Source organism: Taudactylus pleione, unplaced genomic scaffold, assembly GCF_031769625.1.
Source record: "Taudactylus pleione unplaced genomic scaffold, aTauple2 ptg000156l, whole genome shotgun sequence".
In the NCBI taxonomy this organism is placed as follows: domain Eukaryota; kingdom Metazoa; phylum Chordata; class Amphibia; order Anura; family Myobatrachidae; genus Taudactylus; species Taudactylus pleione.
In genome coordinates this window covers 11,929,985-11,949,094 of record NW_028284558.1, presented here as the reverse complement: position 1 = coordinate 11,949,094, position 19,110 = coordinate 11,929,985, and the positions used below count along the sequence as shown (strand labels likewise).

Here is a 19,110-nt window from a genome sequence, read left to right as displayed (position 1 = left end):
TGTTTCATGTCCCTTCCCTGTGTGTCTTTGTATATGTGCTGCTAATTCTATTGCAGCTTTCCTGTGGCTATTACCCTGTATCACTGAAGTGTCAGATTACCTGCTGGTATTAATTAGCTCACAGCTGGTCCTCCCAGCACATGTCTGTGTTAATCTGCTCTGTGTCTTGTCAGTGTAAATCTGCACTTGCAGTTAGCACTCTCCCAGTGTATGCCTATCTTCTCTATATGTCTTGTCTGTGCAATCTGCACCTGTATATATAATTATTCCCAGTATTTTGCCCAGTACCAGCATTTCTAGCTCTCCCAGTATTTGGCCTTTGTCCAGTACCACATTTCTAGCATTCCCAATATATTCCTTGAGTCCACTCTACTCTTGTATGTGCAATCCCCAGTATATGTTTGTGCTTTCCTGTAGATTTAGCAAACTCCAGTACTTGCCTGTGTCCACATCTCCCTGAGCTGCTGAGCTAGTCAGCTCCTGGATTTCTTAGTGATTCTCAGTACTTTCTCAGTAATCTCATGCAAGCCGGTGATCAGGATTTCTAATTGTGTTCCAGTGTATCGCCAGTGTTCTAGCAATAACTTAATATAGTTTCCGGTCTTCTGCCATTCCAAGGTACCTGTCCCGAGGGCCGTGACCTGCTCACTTGGTGCAGCGGAAAACCAAATCCCAATTGGAGGGGTCACTGGAGAAAACCACAAGTGAGTTAGACTCCGCGCCCCTGGGCAGGTCTAGCCAAACCTGGGTTCGGCCGCAAATAGGAGACCTAGCCTCAGTCACTCCGATAGTCACCTGACCCCCCGGCTCACCGTCCTCCACAGAGGATCACTTTCACCGGATTGTGACAATGGTGTAATGTCTCTCCTACCCCATTCTCTGATTCCGGCCAATCAGAGGAGCCCAGGGAGAGAGTTGCAGAGGAAAAAAAAATCTTCCCCTGCTTCCCCAGCAGCACCGCTCTCACCTGTAAATACTGTAGTGTGGGTCACCTCAGTCTGCTGACTGCCAGCATCAAACTGATGCCATATATAGTGAGAAATATAAAACTAGATCGATAATGGTACATGAATAGACACCTAAATCAGTGGCTCACAAACTTTCTCGAATTACGGCACCCCTAGGCCAAATGTTTATTAGGAAATTCAGAAGAAATTATTAAATGAAGTAAAGTGTGATTACCTGTCATCCTTTGGTTCATTTATGTCGTGGTGGACAGGGTCGCATTTCGGGTTGTCCACATATTTTATAATTGGAAGCCACTAGCATTAGTAAATCTACCATAAATAATTTGATATTGGCCTGGACCACCAACTCATGACACTCCTACAAGTGCCTGGCAGCACCCCAGTGTGCCAAGGCATCATGGTCACCGCTGCCTAAAACAGTCACCTTAAGACAGTGGCTCTTTCTCCAAATAATAGTACTACAGTCAGCCTAAGATTGTTGCCTGGAACCTTATACTTTTCCGAAACTTGAGAGAAGAAAAGAGGAAAATAACTAGAAATCTTCCATGTAATGTAAAAGTTGAGCAGCAAAATCAGACATCATTCAAAATCAAGAGGCAATCACACAAAAAGACTGGCCTTAGCAAACTGTGTAGCCGTGTTTACAGCATGGCTGTGCTGAAAGCTTTTCCTTTTTAACTTCAATAAAATACTGATTACATAGAAAAAAACATGTTTAGATAAACAGGGTTTGTCTGATTTTATTTCAGTACACATAGCAGAGACTTGGACAGCAAATTAAACTTTCCTGGCATGCGCTGTGGTCCACTGTGCATGTCATTTCCTGCATTTGCCTCTGTTTCCAGTTTGGCTGTGTGACAAACTCAGTATGGGTGCAACCATCTTGAGTCTCATCATGTGATCACTCCTGCACATATCCAGATCATGCATTACTCCACATGATCACAAGAGTCTATCTGCTCCCAGAACAGCCTATTTAAACCATACATGCCTACTCTCCCGGAAGTCGCGGGAGGCTCCCGATTTTTTGGGTAACCCCCTGCACCACCAGTAGAGTAGGCACTTCTCCCGCATTCCTGCCCACCCTGTTTATCACCCATTCCTGCCCACCTCCTAGTGAAGTAGGCAGAATGGGGGAGAATTTCCAGGGCAATCATGGAATCCCGTGTAGGGGGCGGGGCATAATTACAGAACCACTTCATTTGGCCCGTCCCTATTTAAATTTGCACCAATTTACAGCGAGGGGTGGGGCTTGACTGTCAGGCCCCGCCCCCCATCGTCTCTCACCTGCTTCTCCCGGGGAGGAAAAAACAAAAGCGACAATTATGATTATGGGGTTTATTCATCATTACTTAAAACTCGATGGAGATAATTAGGTTTAGAACTCTCATGGAGTTCTACCTAATTACCGGTGGAATTTATCATTCCTCCTCTCCATAAGTATCTACTGTATTCCGAAAAAATTTCATTTTTGCGATGACAGCTGTTCATAAAATAGATACTTGTCCCTCTCTACCTTAACTTACCGCAGCTGTAATCAGTGCCGTGCATTCGCTGTTACAATCACAAAAGCGGCGCATACGCAGCACTGATTATAGCTGCGGTAATTCTGTGTTCATCCGCCACCCCCCCCCCGCTCACCCCTTCCCCACTCCGCTCCCACCTACCTGGCCGCCTGGCTGCAGCCGTGGACCCCGACCTCCCGTCTAAATTTTTTTATATTCTCAAACTTTACTGGGTTTTTTTTTCGTTAAACTTTGCCGAAGAACACAGAGCAGCAGCCGGAGCCAGAGGAGGGACCAGGGAGTGACGGAGGGATCCGAGGAGGACCTGCTCACACTGAAAGCAGGTAAGAATAACCCGTTGTATGCCATATGAGAGTGGCATATAGCAACAGCATCAAATTCCGAAAATACATAATTTTCAGAATTTGATGAATAGTCTAATTTCTACATCCCCTACATACTAATGTATGTGGAGATTAACGCGGACAGACTAAACCAAAAGATATCAGTGATATCTCCTGTGTTAAGCAGGCCTGGCGACAGGGAGGTCCAAAGTTTACCCCCGTCCCGGGCCCAGAGGCTTAGAGGGGCCCGAGCTTTGTGGGCTGAAAATGGGGCTACAGTACCATCGGCTACGGTAACCCTCTTGGTGACTCCTCTCTCCGTTGGGGGACCCCTCCCCCTGCTACCCTTGTCACCTAGTACTAATGACTATCCTGATGGCGCCATTATGCACAACGCTGCGCCGGCACTCCTGTCCCAGCCTCCTTTCCTGCTGCCGCGGCAACCGAAGGGGAGCAGAGCTGTGGAAGGACCTCTTTGTGGTAAGTGGACTTTTACATACACACACACACATATATATATATATATGTGTATTTATATATATATATATATATATATATATATAGTATGGGGTGCACTCACCAGACTTCAAGCCAATTTATTCAGTTGATATCTTTATTCCATCATAGTAAAAAAATCTGACGTTTCGGTCCTATTTGGACCTTTGTCAAGGTACAATAATCAGATGCAAATAGTGCCTATAAATACCCATAACCCCCTCCCCCTGATATTAAGAACAAAGAAAAAAGAGACATGGACAAATAGTATTAAACATCCTAATGCACACAGAAATACATAAACAACCTGTATATCCTGGAGTCCTAGTTCCAAGTATTACATACAACCAGCACCAACACGCGGGACTTGTAGATAATCACAAGCACATGATGACATATCCCAGCTGGTATGTGTTAGATTACCTCATATCCAATAGTGCTTATTATCTTATGACCTCATTCCCTAGGCGCACACTGTGCGTCACTACAGTCGGCCATGCACTGATGGAGAAACCTTGCTATACCGTTCCATTAGCCGGATGTGCGCTGATAGCGGCAGCCAGGACTACTGTGAGTACACATACCCCGGCTCTCAACCGGTAGTGCACTCACAGCGTCACATCTCCTAGCAACCAGGGTCTCCGAGATCGCACAAGACCCCAGCATTATACACAAATAATAAATTATATACCACATAAGTTGCATAATACAGGTCGTATATCTATATGTTAGCTATATATCAATCACAATTAAGTTGGATATAGGTCCAAGGGGCATATTATCACAGTAAATCACATACAGATACATAAGTAAACCTTACAATATGTAAAAAATATCAAGTAAGTAATATCAATATTTAATCAATTGGACTCCGACACGATTTGCAAACGATGGAACGATTGAATGATCGTTATCGTTCAATCACTTAACTTAATCGTCTAGTGGATGGGCACCTTAAATCTGGAAGAGACTCCCAGCCTATGTTATCCTGCTTCCAGCGTTCACCTGGTCTGCAGCACTACTGCTGCAAGCAAATACCAGTCCCAGTCTGGTTAATCCCGCTTCCAGCATTTATCAGCTCTGCAAACACTACAGCTTCCAGCAAATACCAGTCCCAGTCTGGTTACTCCCGCTCCAGCATTTATCAACTCTGGAATACTACTGCTTCCAGCAAATACCAGTCCCAGTCTGGTTACTCCCGCTTCCAGCATTTATCAGCTTTGCAAACACTACAGCTTCCAGCAAATACCAGTCCCAGTCTGGTTACTCCCGCTCCAGCATTTATCAACTCTGGAATACTACTGCTTCCAGCAAATACCAGTCCCAGTCTAGTTACTCCCGCTTCCTGCATTTATCAACTCTGCTAACACTACTGCTTCCAGCAAATACCAGTCCCAGTCTAGTTACTCCCGCTTCCAGCATTTATCAACTCTGCTAACACTACTGCTTCCAGCAAATACCAGTCCCAGTCTAGTTACTCCCGCTTCCAGCATTTATCAACTCTGCTAACACTACTGCTTCCAGCAAATACCAGTCCCAGACTAGTTACTCCCGCTTCCAGCGTTCACCTGGTCTGCAGCACTACTGCTGCCAGCAAATACCAGTCCCAGTCTAGTTACTCCCGCTCCAGGCATTTATCAACTCTGCTAACACTACTGCTTCCAGCAAATACCAGTCCCAGTCTAGTTACTCCCGCTTCCAGCATTTATCAACTCTGCTAACACTACTGCTTCCAGCAAATACCAGTCCCAGTCTAGTTACTCCCGCTTCCAGCATTTATCAACTCTGCAACACTACTGCCTACAGCAAATACCAGTCCCAGTCTGATTATTCCCGCTTCCAGCATTTATTAACTCTGGAATACTACTGCTGCAAGCAAATACCAGTCCCAGTCTGGTTACTCCCGCTTCCAGCATTTATCAGCTCTGCAAACACTACAGCTTCCAGCAAATACCAGTCCCAGTCTGGTTACTCCCGCTCCAGCATTTATCAACTCTGCTAACACTACTGCTTCCAGCAAATACCAGTCCCAGTCTAGTTACTCCCGCTTCCAGCATTTATCAACTCTGCTAACACTACTGCTTCCAGCAAATACCAGTCCCAGTCTAGTTACTCCCGCTTCCAGCGTTCACCTGGTCTGCAGCACTACTGCTGCCAGCAAATACCAGTCCCAGTCTGGTTACTTCCGCTTCCAGCATTTATCAATTCTGCAGCACTACTGCTGCCAGCAAATACCAGTCCCAGTCTAGTTACTCCCGCTCCAGCATTTATCAACTCTGCTAACACTACTGCTTCCAGCAAATACCAGTCCCAGTCTGATTATTCCCGCTTCCAGCATTTATTAACTCTGGAATACTACTGCTTCCAGCAAATACCAGTCCCAGTCTAGTTACTCCCGCTTCCAGCATTTATCAACTCTGCAACACTACAGCTTCCAGCAAATACCAGTCCCAGTCTAGTTACTCCCGCTCCAGCATTTATCAACTCTGGAATACTACTGCTTCCAGCAAATACCAGTCCCAGTCTAGTTACTCCCGCTCCAGCATTTATCAACTCTGCTAACACTACTGCTTCCAGCAAATACCAGTCCCAGTCTAGTTACTCCCGCTTCCAGCATTTATCAACTCTGCTAACACTACTGCTTCCAGAAAATACCAGTCCCAGTCTAGTTACTCCCGCTTCCAGCATTTATCAACTCTGCTACACTACTGCCTACAGCAAATACCAGTCCCAGTCTGATTATTCCCGCTTCCAGCATTTATTAACTCTGGAATACTACTGCTGCAAGCAAATACCAGTCCCAGTCTGGTTACTCCCGCTTCCAGCATTTATCAGCTCTGCAAACACTACAGCTTCCAGCAAATACCAGTCCCAGTCTGGTTACTCCCGCTCCAGCATTTATCAACTCTGCTAACACTAATGCTTCGAGCAAATACCAGTCCCAGTCTAGTTACTCCCGCTTCCAGCATTTATCAACTCTGCAAACACTACTGCCTACAGCAAATACCAGTCCCAGTCTAGTTACTCCCGCTTCCAGCATTTATCAGCTCTGCAACACTACTGCCTACAGCAAATACCAGTCCCAGTCTAGTTACTCCCGCTTGCAGCATTTATCAACTCTGCTAACACTACTGCTTCCAGCAAATACCAGTCCCAGTCTAGTTACTCCCGCTTCCAGCATTTATCAACTCTGCTAACACTACTGCTTCCAGCAAATACCAGTCCCAGTCTAGTTACTCCCGCTTCCAGCATTTATCAACTCTGCAACACTACTGCCTACAGCAAATACCAGTCCCAGTCTGATTATTCCCGCTTCCAGCATTTATTAACTCTGGAATACTACTGCTGCAAGCAAATACCAGTCCCAGTCTGATTACTCCCGCTTCCAGCATTTATCATCTCTGCAAACACTACAGCTTCCAGCAAATACCAGTCCCAGTCTGGTTACTCCCGCTCCAGCATTTATCAACTCTGGAACACTACTGCTTCCAGCAAATACCAGTCCCAGTCTGGTTACTCCCGCTTCCAGCATTTATCAGCTCTGCAAACACTACAGCTTCCAGCAAATACCAGTCCCAGTCTGGTTACTCCCGCTCCAGCATTTATCAACTCTGGAATACTACTGCTTCCAGCAAATACCAGTCCCAATCTAGTTACTCCCGCTTCCAGCATTTATCAGCTCTGCAACACTACTGCTTCCAGCAAATACCAGTCCCAGTCTAGTTACTCCCGCTTCCAGCATTTATCAGCTCTGCAAACACTACAGCTTCCAGCAAATACCAGTCCCAGTCTGGTTACTCCCGCTCCAGCATTTATCAACTCTGGAATACCCCAATCTAGTTACTCCCGCTTCCAGCGTTCACCTGGTCTGCAGCACTACTGCTGCCAGCAAATACCAGTCCCAGTCTGGTTACTCCCGCCTCCAGCATTTATCAACTCTGCAGCACTACTGCTGCCAGCAAATACCAGTCCCAGTCTAGTTACTCCCGTTTCCAGCATTTATTAACTCTGGAATACTACTGCTTCCAGCAAATACCAGTCCCAGTCTAGTTACTCCCGCTTCCAGCATTTATCAACTCTGCAACACTACAGCTTCCAGCAAATACCAGTCCCAGTCTGGTTACTCCCGCTCCAGCATTTATCAACTCTGCTAACACTACTGCTTCCAGCAAATACCAGTCCCAGTCTAGTTACTCCCGCTTCCAGCATTTATCAACTCTGCAAACACTACTGCTTCCAGCAAATACCAGTCCCTGTCTAGTTACTCCCGCTTCCAGCATTTATCAACTCTGCTAACACTACTGCTTCCAGCAAATACCAGTCCCAGTCTGATTATTCCCGCTTCCAGCATTTATTAACTCTGGAATACTACTGCTTCCAGCAAATGCCAGTCCCAGTCTGGTTACTCCCGCTTCCAGCATTTATCAGCTCTGCAAACACTACAGCTTCCAGCAAATACCAGTCCCAATCTGGTTACTCCCGCTCCAGCATTTATCAACTCTGGAATACTACTGCTTCCAGCAAATACCAGTCCCAGTCTAGTTACTCCCGCTTCCAGCATTTATCAGCTCTGCAAACACTACAGCTTCCAGCAAATACCAGTCCCAGTCTAGTTACTCCCGCTTCCAGCATTTATCAGCTCTGCAAACACTACAGCTTCCAGCAAATACCAGTCCCAGTCTGGTTACTCCCGCTCCAGCATTTATCAACTCTGGAATACTACTGCTTCCAGCAAATACCTGTCCCAGTCTGGTTACTCCCGCTTCCAGCATTTATCAGCTCTGCAACACTACTGCTTCCAGCAAATACCAGTCCCAATCTAGTTACTCCCGCTTCCAGCGTTCACCTGGTCTGCAGCACTACTGCTGCCAGCAAATACCAGTCCCAGTCTGGTTACTCCCGCTCCAGCATTTATCAACTCTGCAGCACTACTGCTGCCAGCAAATACCAGTCCCAGTCTAGTTACTCCCGCTCCAGCATTTATCAACTCTGCTAACACTACTGCTTCCAGCAAATACCAGTCCCAGTCTGATTATTCCCGCTTCCAGCATTTATTAACTCTGGAATACTACTGCTTCCAGCAAATACCAGTCCCAGTCTAGTTACTCCCGCTTCCAGCATTTATCAACTCTGCAACACTACAGCTTCCAGCAAATACCAGTCCCAGTCTGGTTACTCCCGCTCCAGCATTTATCAACTCTGCTAACACTACTGCTTCCAGCAAATACCAGTCCCAGTCTAGTTACTCCCGCTTCCAGCATTTATCAACTCTGCAAACACTACTGCTTCCAGCAAATACCAGTCCCTGTCTAGTTACTCCCGCTTCCAGCATTTATCAACTCTGCTAACACTACTGCTTCCAGCAAATACCAGTCCCAGTCTAGTTACTCCCGCTTCCAGCATTTATCAACTCTGCAACACTACAGCTTCCAGCAAATACCAGTCCCAGTCTGGTTACTCCCGCTCCAGCATTTATCAACTCTGCTAACACTACTGCTTCCAGCAAATACCAGTCCCAGTCTAGTTACTCCCGCTTCCAGCATTTATCAACTCTGCAAACACTACTGCTTCCAGCAAATACCAGTCCCAGTCTAGTTACTCCCGCTTCCAGCATTTATCAACTCTGCAACACTACTGCCTACAGCAAATACCAGTCCCAGTCTGATTATTCCCGCTTCCAGCATTTATTAACTCTGGAATACTACTGCTTCCAGCAAATGCCAGTCCCAGTCTGGTTACTCCCGCTTCCAGCATTTATCAGCTCTGCAAACACTACAGCATCCAGCAAATACCAGTCCCAGTCTGGTTACTCCCGCTCCAGCATTTATCAACTCTGGAATACTACTGCTTCCAGCAAATACCAGTCCCAGTCTAGTTACTCCCGCTTCCAGCATTTATCTGCTCTGCAAACACTACAGCTTCCAGCAAATACCAGTCCCAGTCTAGTTACTCCCGCTCCAGCATTTATCAACTCTGCTAACACTACTGCTTCCAGCAAATACCAGTCCCAGTCTAGTTACTCCCGCTTCCAGCATTTATCAACTCTGCTAACACTACTGCTTCCAGCAAATACCAGTCCCAGTCTAGTTACTCCCGCTTCCAGCGTTCACCTGGTCTGCAGCACTACTGCTTCCAGCAAATACCAGTCCCAGTCTGGTTACTCCCGTTTCCAGCATTTATCAACTCTGCAGCACTACTGCTGCCAGCAAATACCAGTCCCAGTCTAGTTACTCCCGCTCCAGCATTTATCAACTCTGCTAACACTACTGCTTCCAGCAAATAACAGTCCCAGTCTGATTATTCCCGCTTCCAGCATTTATTAACTCTGGAATACTACTGCTTCCAGCAAATACCAGTCCCAGTCTAGTTACTCCCGCTTCCAGCATTTATCAACTCTGCAACACTACTGCTTCCAGCAAATACCAGTCCCAGTCTAGTTACTCCCGCTCCAGCATTTATCAACTCTGGAATACTACTGCTTCCAGCAAATACCAGTCCCAGTCTAGTTACTCCCGCTCCAGCATTTATCAACTCTGCAACACTACTGCCTACAGCAAATACCAGTCCCAGGGGCCTATCCATCAACACTAAAATAACAATTTTAAGGACATTTTTCCTTAATTAACATTTTTTAGTATTCATTAACACAGGAGATATCACTGATGTCTCCTGGTTCGCCTGTGTTAATTTCCACATTCCCCATACATTAGTATGGGGATATGGAAATTAGGCTATTCATCAAATTCCAAGAATGATGTATTGGACCAACACAGAATTACCGAAGCTTTAGTCAGTGCTGCGAATGCGCCTCTTTTTGGGAACGTAACGGTGCATGCGCAGCACAGATTACAGCTGCAGTAAATTAGTGTAGATAGGGAAAATTATTTGTTTTTTTAAATGCTGTCATCGCACAAATTACAGCTTTTCAGAATAGATACTTATGGAGAGGAGGAATGATGAATTCTTCCGGTCATTAGGTATAACTCCATGCGAGTTCTAAACCTGATTACCTACATCGATTTTTCTTAGTTATGATAAACAGGGCCCCAGTCTAGTTACTCCTGTAAGTATAGAAAAAAAGTCAAAACGATAAAACAAATTTAAAGTAAAAACAGCAAGAAGGTACATGCTACAATATAATATTACAGTAAATTCATCCGAATGTGAAAATCCAGGTAACAACGTAGTGAGCTAGCAGTAGTTTCCTGTGGCATAGCAGGATTTAGTCTATTTCCATACAGCTAAGTACACCAATTTTATCATAACCTTCAGTCAGCTCCTAGAGCAGGTACCTGAGTATTACATGTAGGGATGTGCAGGCTCGGATAGGTTCGAGTTTGCACGTGGAGTTCGGATTTTTCCCTCCAAAAAAACGGAACTCAGAATGAGGCAAAACGTCATCTTACATGGACGAACATCATCATTCCTGGTCTTTTGTCCAGGAATGATGATGTTCGTCCATGTAAGATGACGTTTTGCCTCGTTCTGAGTTCCGTTTTTTTGGAGGGAAAAATCCGAACTCCACGTGCAAACTCGAACCTATCCGAGCCTGCACATCCCTAATTACATGCAATCCAAAGCTGAGGCATGCAAAGAAGCAGAATGATGAATGATTACAGTTGTCCGCCTGTACCCTGGAGAGCAGCTTTGTGTATGTGAAACTGGTTTTAAGCAGCAAAAGCCATCAATGAATATTTCCTGTATAAGAGAGCACTGATTGCAAATGAATGCCCCAGCAGGTTGTTCAAAAGGATGGGGATGTAAATGGAGGGTAGGGGCCTTTAGCAATTAAGGGTATTATGCCAGTAATAGGTTTCCAATACATGTTATTAGATATTTATTGCATACATTAGATACAGAAGACAATGTATATCAGCTGCGCCCAGTTTTATGCAAAGACGGATTTAACCAATTAACAATCTAGAATGGAGAGAAAACTCAAAATGTAAACAGCAGGAAATTTGTTTCTCAGCACATGGCTTGTTTACGTAAACAAATATTTTTCTAAACCTTGTAAAGGTTAATCATATTTTGTATAGCCCCAGAGCTGGTCCGAGAATAATTTCGTTGGTAAGCAAATAAAGATTTTGGGCCCCTTAGTGGAATAAACAATATTATAAACATATAAAGTTAAAACACTATGGGGCCTACAATTTCTTCATAATTTTATGTATCACCGCTATGTACTAACAGCCTAATACAGGAGATTTGGCACATGGCAGTATTTAGTAAATAGGAAAACTGTGGTGTTGTCTATAGCGAACAATCAGATTATGTATGCATACCTTCCAACAGTCCTTATTTAGGTGGGAACGTACAGATTTGAGGCTCTGTCCCGCTGCCTCACCTATGCTACAGTAAATTCTCCTAGATACTTATTTATGATAAGTATAGGAGCAAATAAAGGGATTTCATACCCCCCTTCATCCATGTTTGCTTATTTTGATGTTTTCCTCTACGGGAGGAACTAGGAGAAGAAAAGCAGTTGTGAGACGATGGGGACGGACGATGACGGTGTCATCATTAGGTCCCACCCCCTAGGTGCAATATGTTCCAATTTATGCAAATTTAAATATGGACAGGGCCAAATGATGCAATTAACATAGAATTGCATTATTATACTCCGCCCTCTCCTCACAGACCCACCAATTACAGGTAAGTTTCTCCTCATTCTGCCCTCTTCTCTAGGAAGTGGGCGGGATGTGGGAAGAGTGCCTACTCTTCCATGTGCACGGGGGGGGGTTACCCAAAAAATCTGCAGGTTCCGGGAGTGTAGGAAAGTATGCCATCATAAGAGGTCTCAACAGCAGGACAGAGGGCATGGTCACATGAAATGGGGTTATGGCCACTGTAAACTTCAATTAGTTCCCAACCACTGGACAGTCCATCAAAAGTGGCATGGGTGGGAGCCAGAGGCATGGGAATGATGAAACATGCAGGATTGCGGAGACAGTTATTATTCCATGTACACATAATAACATCACTATTTTTCTCTTACTTAATCAACTTGAAACTTTCATACCAATGCACAGGCCCGGGCTTGTGGGAATACTACATATGCCTGAGCCTATGGCAGCTCGTTCTTTCTTCTTTTTAAAACAATTTTTTTTTTTGTTTTTGAACTGTAGAATTGTACTTTTTACTTTATTTGTCATTTATTTGTGTGTTGAACCTTATAAAAAGTGAAAAAGTGGTCAAATGGAGAAATTGACCATAGCAACCAATCAGCTTCTAGCTATCATTTATCAAATACACTCTTTAAAATGATAGGTACAGTAGAAGCTAGTTGCTATGGACCACTTCTCCACTCTTTAGATGGTTTGATACATATTCCCCTAAGCCTGGAGAGCACAAATACACAGTAGGCATTACTCTGTTTAGCAGAAATAATTTAGACACAAAATGGCAAGGCCATAGCTAGGGCTGTGCAACATCTTACACATGGAGCAAACTGCTCCTGCAAAGGAAGCCTCTAAATTCTGACTATATGAGACACAATATACTGTTCTATATTGGCATCTCTAATTGGATCTCACATTTCTTGGGTGCGAGCATTCATGTACTGTATGGCCATGGCCAAAAGTTTTGAGCATGAATGGTCTCAGGATGCTTTACTGTTGGCATGACACAGGACGAAGACTTTTGGAGGATGGCCTGGTGTCAAGAAAGGCAGCAAAGAAGCCACTTCTCTCCAGGAAAAACAGATTGGTATTCTGCAAAAGGTACAGGGATTAGACTGCTGAGTACTGGGGTAAAGTTATTTTCTCTGATCAATCCCCTTTCAGATTGTTTGCAGCATCTGGAAAAACGCAGTCCTGTGTTATGCCAACAGTAAAGCATCCTGAGACCATTCATGTGTGGGGTTGCTTCTCAGCCAAGGGAGTGGGATCACTCACTATTTTGCTAAGAACACAGTCATGAATAAAGAATGGTACCAAAACATCCTCCATGAGTAACTTCTCCCAAACATCCAACAGTTTGGTGACAAACAATGCCTCTTCCAGCATGATGGAGCACCTTGCCATAAGGCAAAAGTGATAACTAAGTGGCTCAGGGAACAAAACATCAAAATTTTGGGTCCATGGCCAGGAAACTCCCCAGACTTTAATCCCATTGAGAATTTGTGGTCAATCCTCAAGAGGCGGGTGGACAAACAAAAACCCACAAATTCTGACAAATTCCAAGCATTGATTAGGCAAGAGTGGGCGGCCATCAGTCAGTATGTGGCCCAGAAGTTGATTGACAGCATGCCAGGACAAATTGCAGAGGTCTTAAAAAAGAAAGGTCAACACTGCAAATATTGACTCTTTGCATAAACTTAATATAATTGTCAATAAAAGCCTTTGACACGTATGAAATGCTTGTAATTTTATTTCAGCATACCACAGTAACATCTGATAAAAAGGTCTAAAAACACTGAAGCAGCAAACTTTGTGAAAACCAATACTTGTGTCATTCTCAAAACTTTTGGCCATGGCTGTATGCGAGCTTCATAATACAAACTCGCACCCAATTGGACTGACCTTCATCTCCACTGACCTATCCCTTCTAATAATTATCATTTACTTTTCTTCTCTTACACCAGTCTTTCTCCTTCTTCCCCTTTTGCTCCCTTTTTTCCCTACCCTCTACCATACCCCTAGTAGAAGTACATAACTCATATTTTTCTCCTTTCTCCTCTTATATCGATTGTATTATCGCTACTTCTTATGCTGGGCATACACGGCCAGATAAAATGTCTGTCAGACCGACAGACATTTTATCTGGCAGCCTGCCAGCCGCAGATGTCGCCGGCATACACTGTGAGAATTCCCTCACAGTGTATCAGCCGGACATCTGCGCTCCGCCCCCGGGGGAGGAGACATTGTTCCTTCCATAGGAAGGAACACAGGAAATGTCTGTCTGTCGGCGGCGGCTGGGCATATACTGCCCGATGCGGCCGACAGTTTACCGGTAAATATCGCATCGGATGGGCATGCTGGACAATCCGGCATGCCCGACCGAGCAATATTTAACCCTCGGTCGCCCCCCCACACGCTACAATTATCGAGGCGATCTGCCGATATCAGGCTGATCGCCCCGATAATTGCAGAGTGTATGGCCAGCATTAGTTGGCACACTACTGTACATTTTGCTGTGCTATATTTCAACTGAATGATGTGTGCCCTGTTCACTTAATTTATTTCTTGTTGTTACACAAAATGCTAAATAAAGAATACAAGTTGCTTGTTAGCACTATTCCTAACTGGAGGCTCCCGAAACCACCCTGTCCTGGCTGCAGCCAATCAGCTGGGCTTACGTCTCTCTTACCATGCACAATAGTTCCACAGAGAAAAGCCATCACTGGGGCACATCTGAGCACATGAGAGACTCTTACTTAGAACAATATGCACCAGAAGCTTCTTTACAATCAGGAAAAGAGTAGGTGATTTGCACACAACAGCAACTAATTAACATTTGAATACCGGAGCATCTGCACAGTTCAAAGATATTTATTAATCTTACCAACAAATTATACTGCACTTTACAGAAAATGTTTAATCACTCGCAGCAGCCCTTGTCCCCGTGGACATTACAGTCTCAACTCTTTACAACACAACATTAACATTAACCGACCAGTGTATTTTATTGCACTTTTAGGAGGAAACCCACACAAACAAGGGGAGAATGTAAAGACTACAGAGACAGCGCCCTGGTTAGCATAGAACCCATGGCCCCAGCACTATAAAGCAGCAATGCTAACCAGTATGTCACACTAAATGTATCCATCATGTTTCACGTCTCTGCTGCAGGTAACTACAGTATGTTAGATGTGTGTGTGGGGAGGGGTTTGCTTCAGTAACTGCACAGGCAGGCAGTGATAGACAGGCATTCAGACTTGCTCTGCTGAAATGCATGGGCCCGTATTCAATTAGCCGCCATAATTTCGCCACAGTCGGCAAAATGTAATTTTCCCCTACATCGCGTGTTTTTGTAAAATTCACTTTTCGTGTGCGCCCCCGGTTTTCGTCCTATTCAATTCCAAAGGACGAGAAAACGGGACCCGGCGAAACGCAAACACGCGAAAAGTGCTGTCCGTTTTAGGGAAATCAGCCTGACACCCCCAAAAAGATGCAATAACATTGGGGATCAATGTAGTTGCCCCCAAATAGCCCTACTGAAGCTATTTGGGGTACTTAAATGCTGTCAATAGCTGCTAATTAGCGTCTTTGCACAAATGGTGAAGAATAGCATGTAGCAGTTTTTTTGAGTGAAATAAGTAGACCCAGCAAATTTGGGGTACATGAAAATGGGTGCAAGCATGGTTAAAAATCGCAAAAGTGAAGTTTAAAAAACGTGAAAAATGCACCTCCAGCAAGCACCTTCATTCAAAAAAACACCTCCCCATACTTGCAGACCCCCCAATAGCTTATTTCTCTAGTTTTTAAGTTTGTACACCAACTCTGTGTTTTTTTGCCCCCTTTTCAATGCCAATTTTTGGGGTGTTCCTCAATTTTTTTTAGGATTTTTGTAACGCAGTTAACCTTTTGGGACCTGTTCCCACCTTTGCACCCCAAAACCGCATTTCTGCACTTTTTCCGCCTGCTATTCATAGGCAAACTTGTCCGCCTATTACATTGCATTGACTTTCCGCTTACGCGAAAAGTCTTTGCAATCGAATAGGGGGAAAATTTTCCGCCTGGCGAAATGACGTCACCCGTGATACTTTTCTGCGGATTCGGACTTATCGCGGCTAATTGAACGGCCCATGGTGTTAATTTGTACATTAGTACACAGAGGCAGAGCCAGTGATGTCACAGCAGGTTAACAGGCTGTCCATAATGGAGTCAGGAGATGATACTTTAATAAACTGTACTTAATGGAAAGATTAGAGAGCTCTACTGATGAAAATAGCAATATAGACCAAGCAAACTTTTTTTCACAAATAAAGTCACACTTACAAATGCCAGGAATAAATTGAGCAGACAGTATAACAGATAGTCCAAGCTATGCCATGCTGCTCCGGATAACCACGATCTGCGACTCATTTTGAGATAGCAAATTTCAACATGGAATGTGGAACACGTAAATCATTATGCAGCACTCAATCATTTTTGTGCGTGTCTGTTCAAAGGGGCAACCCCAAAATGCATATCAGGGACGCAATTTGTAGTTAACCCGAACAAAATTCTTTACCATATTGATCTGATTATTTTTGATTTCCTCAGACATTACAACAGATTTACATTGTGTATAAAAATATTCAATGCACAGACCTACTGTCAGATTATCTTTAAAATAACAAAAATAAATAAATCTTGTAAAAACCATAAAACAACTAAAGATGGAGCTACCCTTTTAAATCTGTAAACTGCGAGAATCTGAACCTTAATTAGATTTGGTTTTGCATATCTGGCATCAATTTAAAGCAATTTGCATGTTCAAATAGCTGCCAAGCAGGTGCACTCTATACAGATATAGCAGAAAGCAGTGAGGTCCCACTTTGACATGAACAATGTACTGTACTTGTACATTGTATAATCGGTTAGTCAGTTTAAATATGGACACCTTTAATAATTATAAAGTGGTGTATGACTGTATGTGTATATGTTTAATTCTATATTTCTATTCCATATCCATACAGCACTGTCACTATAATCTCAGCCCATACCATGTAAATTAATAGCAGATAAATATAACGGCCTCAGACAATTTTTGAAAAAAGTAACATAGGCCAAGTTTATTGCAGAGTTAAGAGTTTATGAAATGGAAGTGGCAACAACTGTTTTGGAATATCTAGGACGGAGATCACATATGTGGGGACATTTATCATATGAAAGTTCTGATTCATGACCGTTTCCCATAATAATGGCAATGACATCAAAATCCAACAGGGCTAAAAGAGAAAGTTATTTATACCCAGTTCTGCCCTTGTAACCAGTGACCACTCTCAAATGAAGGAGTGCTACCATTCTGCTTACAGGGATGCATGGCATTCCCGAGAACAGTCTTATGTGTATTATTATCATCTATTATTAACCAGTACTTATATTGCACCAGCAAACTACACTTACTTTACAGAGAATATTTTTTATTAAACAGTCACGAGTTTATAATACATTAATTGAAAAAACAGCTTCAGGAAATAAGCAAATTCTAAACTAAAATAAATAAATAAATAAATATACCCCTTCAGAGTGTTGCTACAGAGACCGCAGAAATATAACAATATTTTTATCAAAAGATAATTATGATGGATCCAATCACCTGCAGGGACAGGCGAGATGAGACCGTGACAGCCAGCTTCTACTGTACCTGATATCCTCTATCACAAATTTATCACAACCCTTTATGACATATTGTAGCAAAGGCTAAGAAATTTTAGGAATCACAAACAACCACCCCCACTCTCAGAATAGCATCATTCCACACTAGGATCTGTAACAAATAAATCACTGCAGATAAGAGAATACACAATCAGCTGGCATTATAATCATTTTTGCATTTAGTAACCATTTCATTTGAAACCTGTGACTGTTAAATGACAGCGAAAATATGAATCCTCAGTACAAGACTTGATTTCCTTTACAAATCACCAGCATCAAAGGAGACATGGAGTTGACCTCTGCTATAGTCAGTATTGCTGAGGACTTCCAATCACATTCACCTCCTACTGACAGTAATAGCACAATCTGTTGAAAGCTGAGATAGATTATAAAACCCCACAGTGCGATATCTGTGTTATGCTACAATGGGGATCAGCCAGAGTGGACAGCACCAGACATCATCTCCTAAATTCAAGCTACCTATCCTCCAAGACCAACTCTGCAACAGCATCTAGTCACATACAGTACACAGGCAAATGATTCCTGAATTAGATTGCAAGTTTTTTTTTTATTATTATTATTATTAGTTTTAAGAAGCACAGTTGATTGGCACTTGTAAGTCACTTTGATTAAATGTCCACACCTGACTACAGAACTGCTGCAGAAACTCTTGGCAAGCAATGCCTACTTCTTACTACTCACTAGGAGGTTCTGCAGAATCTCAATTTCTTTTCCAAAGAACTTTCTGAGTGGGTTTGCAAGCTGTCCCTATACAGTATATGCACCATAGAGGGTGAGGGGTAAGTGATGACTACTGGGGTCAACTCTGAGTTTGTAAAAACAAAACAGCCAGGTAGTGCACAGTGAGCATTGCAATGCTTTGCTTACCTCTCAAAGAACAAACGTATCATAAAGATGCAGAATGCCAGAGGTAGGGCCAAGTACAGGTCCTCAGCTTGGGGGAAAGTAGCTTCCTCTGTGTTCTTCAGATCTGCCCAGGTTACATTGTGAGGCAGCCAAAATCTCTCATTCCAAAACCAAACCAAGATACCTGCCATCTTGAGTATTTGCACTGTCTACAGTGATGGGCTCCTATGTGACTACCTGCAGCAGCTGGCAGAAGGATGCAGAGCAACGAGGATGCTGCTGTCTGGAGGATGTATAGGTGACTGTGGGATGTAATCAGTCTCAGCTCTGCCTCTATTCCTCCTCTCTCTTCCTTCTCATCATTAGGAAGAGGCGGACTCTGTCTGCACTCACACACAGGAGCATCTGCAGATGCCTGCAAGCCAGGCTCAGTCTCTTCCCATGTAAGCATGCCTTTGATTGGACAGTGTGCGCAGCACTATTCCCTGCACTGGGAACCTGTGCTTTATTGGGTACTGTCTCATGTATGTAGTGAAGGCTGCACATTGCATCTGATACAGTGTATCCAGCATTCAGAGAAGTGATGACAGCTGTGCATCCGGCAGTGTGTAGCCAAATCTCTGTA

General features: G+C 43.8%; 1 protein-coding gene across 2 annotated transcripts in view; it reads right to left on the bottom strand.

Annotated features, from left to right (window-relative positions):
* The window catches only part of CERS6 (ceramide synthase 6), a 443,580-nt gene extending 424,702 nt beyond the window's left edge, over positions 1–18,878 (bottom strand). For both annotated transcript variants that reach the window (XM_088474898.1, XM_088474899.1), the window contains exon 1: positions 18,507–18,878. In XM_088474898.1, the coding sequence (XP_088331024.1) occupies positions 18,507–18,676 (170 nt within the window). In that variant the 5' untranslated portion in view covers positions 18,677–18,878. The remainder of the gene's footprint in view (positions 1–18,506) is intronic.
* Positions 18,879–19,110: the final 232 nt, after the last annotated feature.